General features: G+C 45.2%; 1 protein-coding gene across 5 annotated transcripts in view; it reads left to right on the plus strand.

Annotated features, from left to right (window-relative positions):
• Nucleotides 1-5,232: 5,232 nt before the first annotated feature.
• PREX1 (phosphatidylinositol-3,4,5-trisphosphate dependent Rac exchange factor 1) overlaps nt 5,233-14,981 on the plus strand; it is a 323,079-nt gene continuing 313,330 nt past the window's right edge. For 2 of the 5 annotated variants that reach the window (XM_048819856.2, XM_048819857.2), the window contains exon 1: nt 5,233-5,648. In XM_048819856.2, coding sequence (XP_048675813.1) covers nt 5,496-5,648 — 153 coding nt within the window. In that variant the 5' untranslated portion in view covers nt 5,233-5,495. The remainder of the gene's footprint in view (nt 5,649-14,981) is intronic. The other 3 variants (XM_048819855.2, XM_048819859.2, XM_048819858.2) reach the window with 2 other exon arrangements.

Below are 14,981 nucleotides of genomic sequence, written 5' to 3' on the forward strand. Positions count from 1 at the left end.
GTTAAGCGTATGCTTAAGTGCGGTAATGGGATTACTGGGCCTCAGTCATTATCTCTTCCATATTTGGGGTGATTTACTCAGGGGTGAAAGTAAGTTAAAGGACTTACCAGTACCCCGGGACCTGAGCAGGGGGCGTGGCCTCAACCAGAAGAGACAGGGCCTTAAATCCCCGGGCCCTTTAAATCTTGATTTAAAGGGCCCAGGGCTCCAGCTGCAGTAGAGGTGGCTGGGAGCCCCAGGCCCTTTAAATCACCCCTGAGCTACCAGCTGCAGAGGCCCAGATTCGGGGGCGATTTAAAGAGCCCAGGACTCCAGCTGCCACTACCACAGCGGAGCCCTAGGCCCTTTAAATCATTGAGGAGCCCTGTGGGCTCCCGGCTGCTACCGCGATCCCGGGGCTCTGGGCTCTGGCAGAGCTTTAAAGGGCCTGGGGCTTTGCTGTGGTAGTGGCTGCCAGAGCCCTGAGCCCTTTAAATCCCCGCCTGAGCCCTGCTGCCCGAGCCCTGCAGTAGCGGTGGCGGGGCTCCGGCGGCAATTTAAAGGGCCCCGGGGCGGTAGTGGGGGCTGGAGCCCCAGGGCCCTTTAAATCCTCTCCGGAGCCCCGCTGCTGCTACCCTTGGGCTTCAGCAGCGGGGTGCCGGCAGGGACTTAAAGGGCCAGGGCGGTAGCAGCGGCTGGAGCTCCGGGGCCCTTTAAATCCCCGCTTGAGCTCCTCCATCGCTACCCCAGGGCTTTAAATTGCTGCCTGGGAAAGCCCTTGCCAGTACACCGTCCTGGGGTGTACCGGCTTACTTTCACCTCTGGATTTACTAAAACTCCTTTTATCTATTCTCTTCTGAGTCTATATGGCTTCTTGGGGTGCTGCAACTCAGATGAGCAGTTAGGATGAAGAAAACACCCAAAAAGCCAGTCTTGTGTAAAGAGCCCACATCCATAAACAAACAGACACTAAGATTACCAGTCAGTAAAAAGCCCTGGATCTTCAGCTCAAAAATCACCAGCCTAGCTATGCTACTTGCATGAAAGGACTAACTCAGGCCTTCTCTCCTTTAAATACATCAGTTGATTATGTTCCTCGGTTGATTAAGATGCACCTTGCAAAAGTATGTCCCTTGACTAATAGGGAAGCCATGATGGAGTTGAAGTACCCGATAACTTGTAGAGATAATTGATGGAGGCTCAATAGACAGAACATGCTGGCACAATCTGTTCACTGAACTCCGACAGTCGTCATCTGATTGATACCAGTGGTACCAGCAGTGTAGATCCCTTCATGACGTAGCAGTAAAAACACCTAGGCCATCATGGCTACACTAGTACTTTCACCATTCCTGTCAGTTGCACCAGTGGTGAAAAATGGGCACCACATTTGCTAGCATAGACAGGGCCAGTGAGTCAGTGGCAGAACCTGGAACGCAATCTGGGTCTCCTGAATCCCAATTACTGGCTCTAAGGAGTAGATCATATTCCTTCCCTGTGAACCATTCAGTCCCTACAGTGCAGCTGACCATATGAAATGTAACTCTCTCCCAAAACTTTAACATGAACATCTCATAAGAAATCCTCTAGAAGTGACTAAAAATTCCAGAAGGAAAGCATTTTATTAGCACTTTGAGTTTTCCAGACACGGGTAACATCCCTTTAGCAACTGTAATACCTTTGTAAGGACACAGTCACAGCACGGCTCCCCATGTTAGCATCTAAATCAGGAAAGCCTTTGAAGCTGGGTAGTTCATCAGCAGCATCAACAAAAAAGGTAGCCACATTAAATAGTAGTTTAAATATTACTCAGACAGCATTGCATCAATTGCATGACTTTCTCCTGCATCAGCATTTGCTAAAGGGAAATGAAATTCACTTTTGAGGTGAACACAGGAGACAAAATTGGCAAACTACCAACTTTCAAGCTACCAACTTTCTGGTTCAGCCACAGGGTGGGGGCGCAGCTTTGGGGATTTTGAGCTCCCAGGCAGAAGAAGCAGAGGGAAGCAATGTAATTGTAATTATGTCAGGAATCAGTGACAGGGTCCTGTCATTTACCTGGAACGGAAAAACTATCTGAAAGTATTTAACTTATGGCCACAGGAAAATAAATAAATAAATGCCGCAGTGACTTTGAGACAGAAACATAAGATTAAATTAAATCAGACTTGAAGAAAAGAGCAATTAACTTGAGGGTCTTATCAGATCCGTTCTACAGTGCTTACTCTACACCTCCACATTCAGGCCTGCACTGCAGCTGTTCTCCCATCTCCTACTGTGCTCTTCTTCACAATGGCTTAGACCTGCATTGCAGTGTTACAGTACTTCCCTTGCTTTCCCTTCTCCCCTGCTGCTCCTCTCTCAGATCGCCTGCCTATAGAGTTACAGGAGCTCTCCATCTTTCTTTCCACTTTGAGCATTGACACTTGGGGGCGATGCACTTCAGAAAAGCCTGGTCTCTTAATATTACTATTATGGAGGCAGATTGTGGTGTCGCAGTGTATCAAGACATAAAACGTGTGTGTCTGTCTGTCTCCCTATAGACAGTCTAAAGCAGGTTGGCAAAATCCTGACAAAACATTTTCGGTAGGAATTTGCCAATTGGTGAAAATCAAAATGATTTGTGGAAACAGTTCTTTTTCAATGTTCTTCTGGTGGACGCCAGTCAGAGTTCCATAGAACCTGACTGGTTTCCTTCCAGCTTGCCCACCTGGTTCCTTGGCAGCCCTCTGAGCCAGGAACCTTCCATTTGGGAGCTGGCACTTACAAGGCTTTCCCCACTGCCAAACACTAAATAGCAGTCATGAAACTAACCAGATTGTTATTAAGTTGACAATGAGAGTCTCCACAGTTTCATGGCTGCTATTCAGTGGTGGGCTGTGGTGAAAACATCAAGGATCATGTCATTCTCAACCAGTAGCTGCCACAGCTTCCAGGGTCCCTGGCTCCACTGCAGGCCACCAGGAGGGCAGCTGAGGGGTCCAAGTGAGCTCAAAATCCCCAAAGCTGTGCCCCTACCCGGTTGCTGTTCAGAAACTACATGTCCAAAATGAAATATTGAGGGTTTCAGTGTTGCAAACATTTTTGAGTTTTGGGCCTTTTGTTATGATTCAGAATGAAAAATATGTCTGAATACGTGAAAATTTTAACAGAATTAAAATTCAGTTTCCTGGCTAACCCTAATGCACACTCTGGGCTCCATTTTCAATTGCACCAGAGTTCGTACACCTGAGGAAGAGCATGGGACACACCGGACTTTTTGCCACGTTTCTGCCTTCTCCAGTTCCAGGGACAGCCATGTGTCAGATTGGCTGCTGGAACAAGTTAGAGAAGTTGCAAGGCTGCTCTAACTTACACTGGGCATAAAGGCCCCTGTAGGAGCCATTACACCTGTCCAGGATTAGCAAGTACAGAAGCACTCTAGACAAACCTCCTGGGACAGCCCCTATGGTGGTGGACTATGAGCAGGTGGTGTAGTCCTTAGGGCTCACTTTACTTTGCTTGGGGATTTACTTTGCTGTTAGCACAGCCTTAAATACGTTTGTGGCACCATGATGGCACAAGGGGACTTACAGCATTTAAGGATTTGGCCTTCTGTTGTGTGCATCTGTGCATGTGTGTGTTTGATATTAAACTAAAACAAATGTTTTCATACTGTGCAGGCAACTTCTCAAACCAACATATCCCCCCTATTCTCCCTGAACAATCCCCACCTCCTTACAATGGACATTGTCATCCAGCTATGACAGGAATGAAAACAACAGAGATCTCTCCGTTATACCAGAAATCTGCTGCCAACTTCAACTGTATCTTTATTGAATAGATGTTTTTTTATTTCATGAAATATGATATGGACCCCAAATCAACCTCAGGATGACAATGTGTATCTTTCATTGGCATCATTTTTTGCAGCTGAACAGAAAATGTTCCTAAAGATTAGAATAAAGGAGCTCTAGAAAGAACAAAGCTTATTGTTAAAATTAAGAAGGTAATGTCCATTTTGGTTCACCTGTAGATAAGCTAGATGGATCCTAAATATGTATCTAGTAAGTTTTCCTCCATTCTTCTGGTGGTAATATAAATATAAATAATAATAAATAATATGACTACTAATAACAATTAATAAGAGCTCAAATGAACATTTCTTCATTCTTTCATAATTTTTCCCTTGAGATGTTAAAATATTTTTAAATGGGGAATAAATACGTATTAACACGGGCAGCCCAGAGAATGCCTAGCTGTTACTCTGTTTTGTTATGGTTCAATAGTCATTTGAGACATCGAATCAACGTAACTCCGTTAAAGTCAATGGGAATGATGCCAATTTGCACCCGCTCAGGGTGTGTCCCAATTGTGTGCGCTGTGTATGACCTGGCTCAACTGCCCAGTTCCACTCTGCACATACAATCACCAGACCAACTGTTTTTTTTAAAGAGTCAAATTTTGTTTGGTTCACATTAAGAAAGTATTTCCCCTGTGCACTGTGCTCTGCGATGGTAAAAACGTGTGTCCACACCACAAACACGCCAAAAGTCACAATTTTAAATGGATGAGCTCTCCATGCGTGTATGTTTGTATATGTGTCTGTTTGCATATATATATATATGGGGAGGGGGTAGTTGTGTCTATCAGCGTGTCAGCTCAGCATTAGCTCTCTCTTCAAGCATGTGTATGTGTACGTGTACTCTAAGTGCTGCCTTTTGTGTTTCTTTGTTTGTATTTGCTTGTCTGCGTGTATTTTTGTTGTAATCTGTGTGTGTGCATATATTTATCCCTCTCTTCATATTTGTGTCCTCTCGGTGTGTATATTTCTTTGTGTGGGTGTTTATCTCGGCGTGTGTTTGTCGGTACAGATTTCTTTGGGTGTGTGTATGTATATTTCTCTGAGCACGAACACATTCCTCTGTGGTATTTCTCTCTGTAGCTGCGTACGTCGGTGTGTCCCCGTGTATTTGTGTGTATTTCTCTGTTTGCGTGTTTGTCTCGCTGTACGTCTCTGGGGATGTACTGGTTAGTCTGAGTGTGAGTGTGTATCGCTCCATGTGTATCTAGGCGGATACTGACTTGCCTGTGGCTCTAGTTGTGCGAATTGCAGTCTCTGTGTGTCTGTCTCCCTCTCCCCTGCACTCGCACCACCGGCTGCGCCTTGCCCCCTCTCTCCCCCCTCCTGCGCGCAGCCCTCGCCTCGGGAGCTGGGCTCAGGCCCCCTCCCTCTCCCCTCCTCCGCCCGCCTCCCTCCCTCGCCGCTGGGGCTTCCCGTTCCCTGCTCCATTCAGTGCTGCCCGCGCCGCGCGCTGCTGCCGCTGTCCCCGCCATGTCCCGGAGCCGAGCTCCCCCGGGCAGCCGGACCTTGTAGCCGGACAGAGCGCCCCCTTCCCGGGGCGGCTGCACTGGGGGCTCTGTGCCCAGCAGCGCCAGGCACCGCACGGGGATGGAGGGAGCCTGAGCCGGCCACGGAGCAGGAAGAGCAGGCGGCACCAGCACTCGCAGCCGGCTAGGGAGGCGACAGCACCATGGAAGCGCAGCCACCGGGGGGCCCCACGGCCCCGGACCCCTCCGGCTTCCCTAAGGACTCCGACCGCCAGCTGCGGCTCCGCCTCTGCGTCCTCAGCGAGATCCTGGGCACCGAGCGGGACTATGTGGGCACGCTGCGCTTCCTGCAGTCGGTGAGTGCTGGGGTGCAGGGCGGGGGGCGCGGTCTCCAAGGGGCACCGGCGCGGGGCAGCTGGAGCGCACGGCGCGCCCGGCCTGGGGGTCCCCAAGGCACCGGCGCTGGGCAGCTGGAGCGCACGGCGCGTCCGGCCTGGGGGTCCCCAAGGCACCGGCGCGGGGCAGCTGGAGCGCACGGAGCGTCCGGTCCTCAAGGCACCGGCGCGGGGCAGCCGGGAGGACACAGTAGTTCCAAGCCGGGGTCTGCCATGGGGCACGTGGGTGGGCGCCCCCTATGCAGCCCTGCTGTGCGGCGTCCACGATGTATGCACTCGCCTCCGGGGGGCAGCGAGGCGGCGAGTGGGTCCCCGGGATAGGGGGGCACTTGGCCCAGTGGACGCTGCAGCTTTGCCGGTGTGTTTTTTACAGGATGCCGGTCGTGATGTTTACGCAGAGGCGCGTTCACAATACTTGAGCGGGTTGCGCAGTTAAGGGGGTGTGTGTGGGTGTGTGGTGGGGGGCGGCGAGGTGTGTGTGTGGTGGGGCCGGGTGTGTGTGTGTGGTGTATGTGTTTGGTGGGGGGCGGCGAGGTGTGTGTGTGTGTGAGGGGGCGTGTGGGGGGCGGGTGTGTGTGTGTGTGGTGCGGGGGAAGGGGGGAGGCATGCGAGCGCTTCGGAAAAGCATTGCTATTAGCAGCAGAATTTTCTTTTAAACTAAGAAAACCCTTTAACGCAAAGTGATCTAAATGCCTCCTTCTGTAGCCCACAGTCACAGGATCTGTGAGCGCTGCTCTCCAGCCTGGGGTGGAGCGGGAGGGGGATTCACGTCTGGTGTCTTGTAGGATAATGACGGGGACCTGTAGAAAAATGAGTCGTGTCCCTTTCGCTGTTGTTGAGAAGTGACTGTCTATTACACCCAGATGGAAATTCTCCCCCTGTTGCCTGGTTTTTACTGTAACGCTAAACATAACTAGAGGAGTGGGGCAGGGTGTGTCTGTCCATGCAGGGGCAATTACACCCTTCCTCTGAAATTATCCACCGATAAGTTCAGAAATAAAAGCTCCATTTCCTTCTGTGTACTTATTCCCTGATAACCAGAAACTTCTACGCTGTACCGTTTTCTTTTTATTTTAACATCATCTTAATAAAATTTTTAAATCTGGACTTGGAATTCATCAGATTGCCACCACACACCTGTGTAACTTAGTTAAAGGGTTTAATTGGTTCATGTAAATAACCAAAGAGAGAGAGAGACTAAATACACTGATTGCAGTAGATCTAGATGCAAAGCTGGAGGAAGAATCCCTGCAGAGACCTCTAACAGATTGGAGAGGGCAGAAATTTTCTGTCTGGTGGATTGCTAGCCAGGTCCTAAATCCTGGACTCATCTGACTTATACCCTGAACCCTTTTTCAGTTGTCCTTTCTGGCAAGCTTGTCAGTTGGCCTTGTGTTTTTTTTAATCAGTTTGGCTGCAGGGTTTTTCGGCATCTCCTAAGTAGCAAATTGCCTAACATAAAAGATAAATGAAAAGACTGTGGTTGCTTTATGAGCTAGTACCTACTTAAATCCTACTTTTCTCTCACAAGTGGTTGAACACAGGAAGAGTCTGTACATTTTGAAAGCTCCCAATTACAGTGTCAGTTTGCTTCATTTAAAAACACAATTCGATTTCAGTTTGATGAGCTTCTCTAAAGCGCTACAAGTAGCAAAACTGCCCCCAGCCCCAGACATAACAAAACAAAACATTTAGAGAAAAACTCCTCTGTCCTAAGTACTGAATTTGCGATTTTGTCATCTGCAGGCTGGAATGTCAGTCACTGGCACGATCCAGCTGAGTGTATTTTAGCTTCAGCATGTACAGTCCAATGCCTATTCAGTCTCATTAGTGGGATTTTCATTTATTTTTTAAAAATAGCAAATTTATTTATTGTCATTAGTTTTCAGGACAGCAGTAGTGATTACTATGACTTATGTAATGGAAGGGGGAAAACACTGACAAAGGCACTTTATTTCATTTCCACATTTCAGAACAGAGCAGCAGGCAGTCTCTGTCTTTCACCATCGTTCTGTGCCGTACAGGCTGCTGGGTGTTGATTGGCTTGGGTATTATCTTGGGAGGTTTGGTTGTTACAATATAATCTTACCCCACTGAAAAGTTTGAGTTGCAGTCATGGTATTTGAATCCAGGCCTGGAGGATGGATTGGATGATCTAACAGGTCTTTTCCACCTGTAGGCCCTGATTCAGGAAAGCACTTAAGCATGTGCTTAACTTTAAGCATGTGTTTAAGTGCTTAAGTTCTGTCCCGAGTAAGGATGATTTCCTGAATCATGGGCCTAGTTTTTATGGGTCAGATTCTGCCCTGGCTACCCCCTATGCAGCCCCCTACAAATATTTGAATGGTATGAGCACCTATAAGGGAGAAGAATTATGTAGTGTGGAGCATGAGGGTAAAACTAGGAGTAATGGGGTGAAACATTAGAAGGATGATTAGGAATGAATATCCTATTAGGCTGTGGAATATCCTCTCCAGAGAAGTTGTGGAAGTTCCATGACTTGGTACTTTCAAAACTTGACTGCACAAGCTCTAAAAATACAAGAGCTGTAATACTCTAATTCTGGTTGTGGGGCTTGGAGTGGAGGTGAGTGGGAGGTGTTTAGTGGCCTGTGATATGCAAGAGGTCAGACTAGATGATTTGATGTTCCCTTCTGGCCTTAAACTCTGTGACTGTGACTCTAGTGCAGGGAACAATCTGCACTGGTTCCCAGGGCATGGACGAGTGACCCATTCGGTCTTTTCCATCTTTAACATCTAGGATAATATGATCTGTGGAGTCAGTGGGATTGCATGGGGTTGTCAGGCGAGGATTTTGCTCTGTGGCTCTAATAAAAACAAGAGATGACCCTGTGCTCCCAAGTACAAATGCCTTGGTCCACTTTTTATTCCTTTTTCCTTTTTTTTCTTGGCCCTTTGATAGTATTGCTTAAGAACTGCTACTTCCCATCTGTGGATCTGATCTTCCACTGCCTGGCACTTTGTGTGACCAGTCATTTACCCCTGTGTAAAGTGAGCATAAACTGCTCCCATTCTGAGGGACGTACCCAGTAAACATTCAAGTATTGTTGAGGAAAATGTTAGGCTTCACTGGATGCTGCAAATTTTATTGCCATCAAGTGGATTTCTATATGCATTAGAAGTTATTGGCTCAATTGGAACAAAAGTCTGTGCAGTATTCTCACTGTGCAAACCCACAGAAACTCATTTCCCTTGTCTGAGGCCAACTTGTTCCCATCAGTGCTTAAGAGGAGAGACACAAGGGCAGGGGGAGCACAGTTCTCTTGGTTAATGACATTAAATATTAGTTTGATAAATACAAGAGGGCTAAATCCTGCCATCTTTATTCAGGCAAAATTATCAGTGGGAGTTTTTCCTAAATAAGGACAACACAGATGGGCCTAGAAGGAGGTTAGGCAGAGGGAGTTGGTGCCCCCTTTTAAACATTCGCCATTCAAGCCCTAGTTCTCATTTAGTATTCTCAATAAACAATGTTTTAAAAAGCAAACAACACAATTCTATGGGTTTATTCACAGTGTTGACACAGCCATCTACCAGCAACCTCCTTGTCTTCCCTGGTAATGTAAAGGAATCTCATGGGTATTTGATGTTATGGATTTGCCAATAAATCAAAGTAACTAAGAGCATTTTTATCTCTTTTAGAAAGACTTGTATATGGTCATGTAGCAGTAAAGGGAAAGGATTTTTGTTTTTTTGGTGCTTCGAGACCTTTTCCCCCTAAGCTAAGTGGGGGTCCCTATACACACAGAGGCCCAGCCTTTATTTGTTTTGTATGAAAGATTCTATGGCCTTTATTTTGCTTCCATGGCTCAGTCAAGTGGACATCAAGGAAGTTATAGAATGGAGCGTCTTTTAGGTTCCCAACAAAAACTGTGACAGTCACCACGGAAAACTGTTGGATTTTTTTCTCCTGGGGAATAAGAATATGTACGTTGAAAGGGGCATTTGATTTAAGTTGTCAAGCTTCAGCTATTTATGTATCTAAATAAAATATATTTAATATTTAAAGTAACTGACCCAAAATAATCATATACATGAAATGCCAACGTCCTGTGTTATTGATAATACTTTAGAATCTAAGATTAATAAATCTGGCAAGATATAAAATATTGAATGAATTTTTCACCAGTTAGCTATTGGTTAACTTTTTGCATTTCATTGAGCTTTGGACAATGAAAAGAGTCTCTAGCCAGTTTTGTCCCTGTCTTGTCTTGTTTCTGGAACTCCTGTAGAAGGTAGCATTATATTATGTTTCAGAATCCTGGAGGGGGAGATTTATATAAAACCAGTGATTTATCACATTTTTTTCAAGTTCTCACAAAAATGCTCCTATTTACTTTAATTCCAGCAATTTTTTAAAACAATATCTAGATTTTCAACCTATCCTAAATCAATAGCACCCCTTTAATGTCCTTTTAACTATCCTTCTGAGCCTGCAAAGCCTATAATTTCCTTAAACTAAGGGCTACCACCCTGAATAAAAAGTCAAAGTTTTTTTCTGGGCAATCTACCACTAATGAACTATGGCAGCGGATTTTATCATGAATGTGGATATGTATCATTGTACCACCTTTCTTATCTGCCTATCTGCTCCATACTCCTAAGCAGGCATGGTACTGCAATGTACAAGAATCCTGCTATGTAAGGCTACATCGGCACTACAAGCTAGAGGTGTGATTCCCAGTTTGCCTAGACATATTTATGCTAGCGCTCACCAGGGCTAGCAGCAGCAAAGGCTAGCCACGCTGCATAGATACCCATGGAGTTCAGGCAGGTTTGTACTCAGTAGGGCTAGTCCCATGCTGCTTCTACCCATGCCATCCTGGCTACAGTGCTATTTTAGTGCGCTAGCTCAAAGAAGAGCTAGCATGATTATGTCTACACAAGCTGGGAATCACATTAGTTCATAGTGTAGATGTAGCCATCAGGGTAAAGCATTAGACGATCAGGACCCTACCCTGCAAATACCTACATGCATGAGTAACTTAACTTTACTTACACAAGTATAAGTTCATTGAAGCCATTTGTGGTGTAGATGGGATCAAAAGTTTCCATCAACAGCTCTTTAAACGATCAGTGAGGGAGAAGGTGAAAATCTGAGGATGCCAATGTAGTTAAAGGAATATTGACCAACTAGGAGATAAAATGGAAAACATGTCAAAGGCTAATGGAACTTTACTGAAAGTTACCGATGGCAGAAGATGGGCTTCAGAGAGAGAATTTTATCCTGGGTGTCTGCTGAGATTGTAAACCCTAAGAATTTTCAGAGTCTCCAGAACCTAAAGATTTAATTAACTTGTTCTATCACTGCTGTCCGTTTTAACGTTCTTCACTGTGATTTGGAAAGGCTTCTCGAGGTCCTTTGCTCTGTGTGACAAAATAAGAAGCTGTGATCAAGGGTTTGTGTGAAAATCCAATGATAATCTCAATCCATTGCCCAGCTGGGTACATTCCAAACTCACCATCTCAGTTGACACTATGGCAGCCTTGCTGGCATTCCCACCAGAGAGGCCAAGAATGGAACAGATAATTTAGAATGGGCTATTGTCTTTGAGGCTGAGGCATGTTGGCTGGGCACTGCTATTGCTCATAGAATCATAGGACTGGAAGGGACCTCGAGAGGTCATCTAGTCCAATCCCCTGCACTCGTGGCAGGACTAAGTATTATCTAGACCATCCCTGACAGGTGTTTGTCTAGCCTGCTCGTAAAAATCTCCAATGATGGTGATTCCACAACCTCCCTAGACAATTCGTTCCAGTGCTTAACCATCCAGATGGTTAGAAAGCTTTTCCTAATGTCCAACCTAAACGTCCCTTGCTGCAATTTAAGTCCCTTGCTTCTTGTCCTATCCTCAGAGGTTAAGAAGAACAATTTTTCTCCCTCCTTGTAACAACAACGTTTTATGTACTTGAAAATTGTTATCATGTCCCCTCTCAGTCTTCTCTTTTCCAGATGAAACAAACCCATTTTTTTCAATCTTCCTTCAGAGGTCATATTTTCTAGACCTTTAATCATTTTTATTGCTCTTCTCTGGACATTCTCCAATTTGTCCACATCTTTCCTGAAATGTGGTACCCAGAACTGGACACAATACTCCAGTGGAGACCTAATCAGCACAGAGTAGAGTGTCTCAAGTCTTGCTTACAACACTCCTGCTAATACATCCCAGAATGATGTTTGCTTTTTTGCAACAGTGTTACACTGTTGATTCATATGTAGCTTGTGATCCACTATGACCCCCAGATCCCTTTCTGCAGTAGTCCTTCATAGGCAGTCATTTCCCATTTTGTATGTGTGCAACTGATTGTTCATGCTGTACCTAGTCTGTGGATAAAGATAATGCTTCATTTGCCAGCATTGTCCATCTTAAAGCAGCACTAAAATTCACTACAAAATTAAAAGAAAATGAGAAAGCTGTTTTTGTTAGAGTTCTGTATATTCATTTCCAAAAATCCGTAATCAAAGCTGTAGCATTGCAATTATGAAGGGCCAGATATTTGGTAAGGGAGACCTGAAAGCCGGCTTAGAAATGCATTTGCAATTCCATGCATGCTCATTTACTATGACTCCAAAAGCAAACCAAATATTGCCCACAAATAGTTAGCTAGACATCGTTATTTACATGTTCATTTGGCCAGTTTGCCAGTGTAAACATCTGATCTCCAGGTGGAACTGTGGTAGCTACATGAACCCCATCTCCCACTGCAAATGTAGGTACCCTATTGTATGCACATTTCTGTACACACCTTGAACTTTGCTGAACACTGAGCCCTCACTTATGCTTTTAACTACCACAATTGTGCCTGAAATCAGGAAATTGCAAGGATATAGGGCTAAGTTGTGCCCAACTTGTATGAAAATCTGGCTCCATGTTTCATCTTTGTAAAGTCAAATCACTAACTTGTAACATTTGACATTTCTGGTCATTATGAGCAACCGTTGTGTGTATTGCAGTGGCATGAGAATAATTTTTAAGTTAGACTGTCCCTATCTAAGGCAGGTTTCATGTAGGGTAAGTATTTGCACCTGGCCTATTTTTAGATCAAAGTATTACATAATCTTTTTTGATAGAATCAAGACATCTTTCTCCATCTTATCATATCTTATCATTTGTGTAAACGTGATATGTTACGACATGTGCCGTCGCATAAATTAGCCCACATCCTATAGACTCAAAATATTTTTGTTCCGTACCCTGCAGAATTTTCTGTTTGCTTTGCATTGTAATTGATCTGGTATCTCTGAATTCTGCACTCCACCCATCTCGAGATGTAACAGGCAGAGGTGTTTTTCATATTTTCACCAGCTTGTTTGCATTCAGGATCAGTGCTTTGGGGTTCAGAGTCAAGAAAACAGGACATTTGTCTCGGAGGTGTGGTATGGTTTCCTGTCCTGCCCTGTTCTACGCTTATTTCAGGTTCAGTAGATGCAGATAAGCTCTGCTTGCAGAAAAGTGTACTCTGTGGTTTAGGTAACTGTTGTTTCTTTGCTCTGAGGCAGCTAAAGGAGTAACTGGGGAGCGGAAGGGAGTGAGGAAAGGAACTCACTGGGAAAAGATCTAAATTAGCATTGCTGGCCTCTACTGGGGATCAGCGTCATGTGCTTAATGTATTGCTACACTGTGTGTGAGAGGCACTCAGGTTTATTTATTTTCCTTTCGAAAATCATTACCTTTCTCAATATTGCTAACTCTTATGTTTTTTTTGTGAGTCATATTCAGCATTGTTTTTAAAGCTCCAGCTCCTGGAGCTGTATAAATACATGGGAATCTCCACTTTCATTAAAAAAAAAAGTTTCTAGCCCTCCAGGTTGCAGAGAAAAGCTTGAAAATGTGAAGCGATAGCCCCCTTCCAGAAGGCAAAAGAAAAAACTCCCAAGTGTATTATTCTTTTTTAAATCCCATGATTTTTTTAGGGGCCTGACTCATGGTGCTTGAACGTTTGGGGTTGGCAACACTTCATTCTGTTAGTTAAAGAGATTTCCCTTCTCAGAAGAGTCCTTCTTCCAGTCTGGGTAAGTTCCCAGCAAAACTGACTGTTAAGGACTAGGGCTTAAAATGCTACAGTGGTGGCCACTGTAGTGGTTCACTATAGACACTGTAGACAGTATAATCCACTTTCCTGAGAGACGGTAGCTAGGTTGATGGAAGAATTCTTCCATCGATTTTGCATTGTGTTCACGAGAACTTAGGTCAGCTCAGTTATGCTGCTCGGGGTGTGGATTTTTCACACCCCTGACTGACGTAGCTAAACCAACAGATAGAGAATCAGGGAGAGATTCAGGGCTGGTCTACACTGAAAACCTGGGGCGTGAGAAATCCACACCTCTGACAGGCATAGCTGTGCAGACCTAACCCCCGGTGTAGACAATGCTAGTTACCACCTGCTGGGGAGGTGGATTAATTACAGCGATGGGAGAATCCCTCCTGTTGCTGTAGGGAGTGTCTACACTGAAGCACTGCAGCTGTAGTGTTTTAGAAGTAGATCACTCTGGGTATGCAGCGAGAATATCTGTAGGCAGCAGCCGAGCCATGGGAGGCAGTTTGCATTTTCCACTGCAGAAAGCAACCTGAATGTAGGGAATGAAACAAAAGCAATTAAAACCAGACAAACCAACCCCAGTGCAAACCCGTTTCTTCTTCAGTCAGTATCTTTGCTGATGTAAATCAGTGTAGCTCAGTTGAAGTCAGTGGAGCTCCAGCAGTTTTCTCCTGCTGAGGATCTGGCTCATAATGTCCTAGCAGCGATGAAAGGGTTATTAGGCAAAAGGATAGGGTAAACCCTTCCCCTCCCCCCTGCTGAACTGGGGTACCAAAGATAAAAGAGGTGTACTTCCGAAGTGTGCACTAGCATGTCTGAAAGGGAGGAGAAAGAGAATGGAAGGGATTAGCTTTTTCCCATGGTATCTTCATGCCTTTCAGATGTTTCCAGTGCCTCCTGTGGAACTCATCTTTTGTAGTTCAGAGCATGGTACTCCAGAGGCTGAATTGTGTGGATGTTAATGACACTGAGCTCTCTATGTGTCGTGGAGCTGAGAGATCCCTACAGTTTTTACTTGTTTCGATGTGCCAGTAAGCAGCTTCCTCTCACCCTCCTTCTACAGCATAGTTTGGAAGGCAACAGCGTATAGTCTAAAGGAGAGGTAGTCAATTATTTTTTGTCTAGATCCAAATTTCTTGGTCAAGGTATAGACAAAGTGCAGACTCCGGAGAAACATTTTTCATACAGCAATAATAATAATAATAATGAGTAAATAAGTAAAAAGATTTTGCAG

This window comes from Caretta caretta, chromosome 13 (genome assembly GCF_965140235.1).
Source record: "Caretta caretta isolate rCarCar2 chromosome 13, rCarCar1.hap1, whole genome shotgun sequence".
In the NCBI taxonomy this organism is placed as follows: Eukaryota; Metazoa; Chordata; order Testudines; family Cheloniidae; genus Caretta; species Caretta caretta.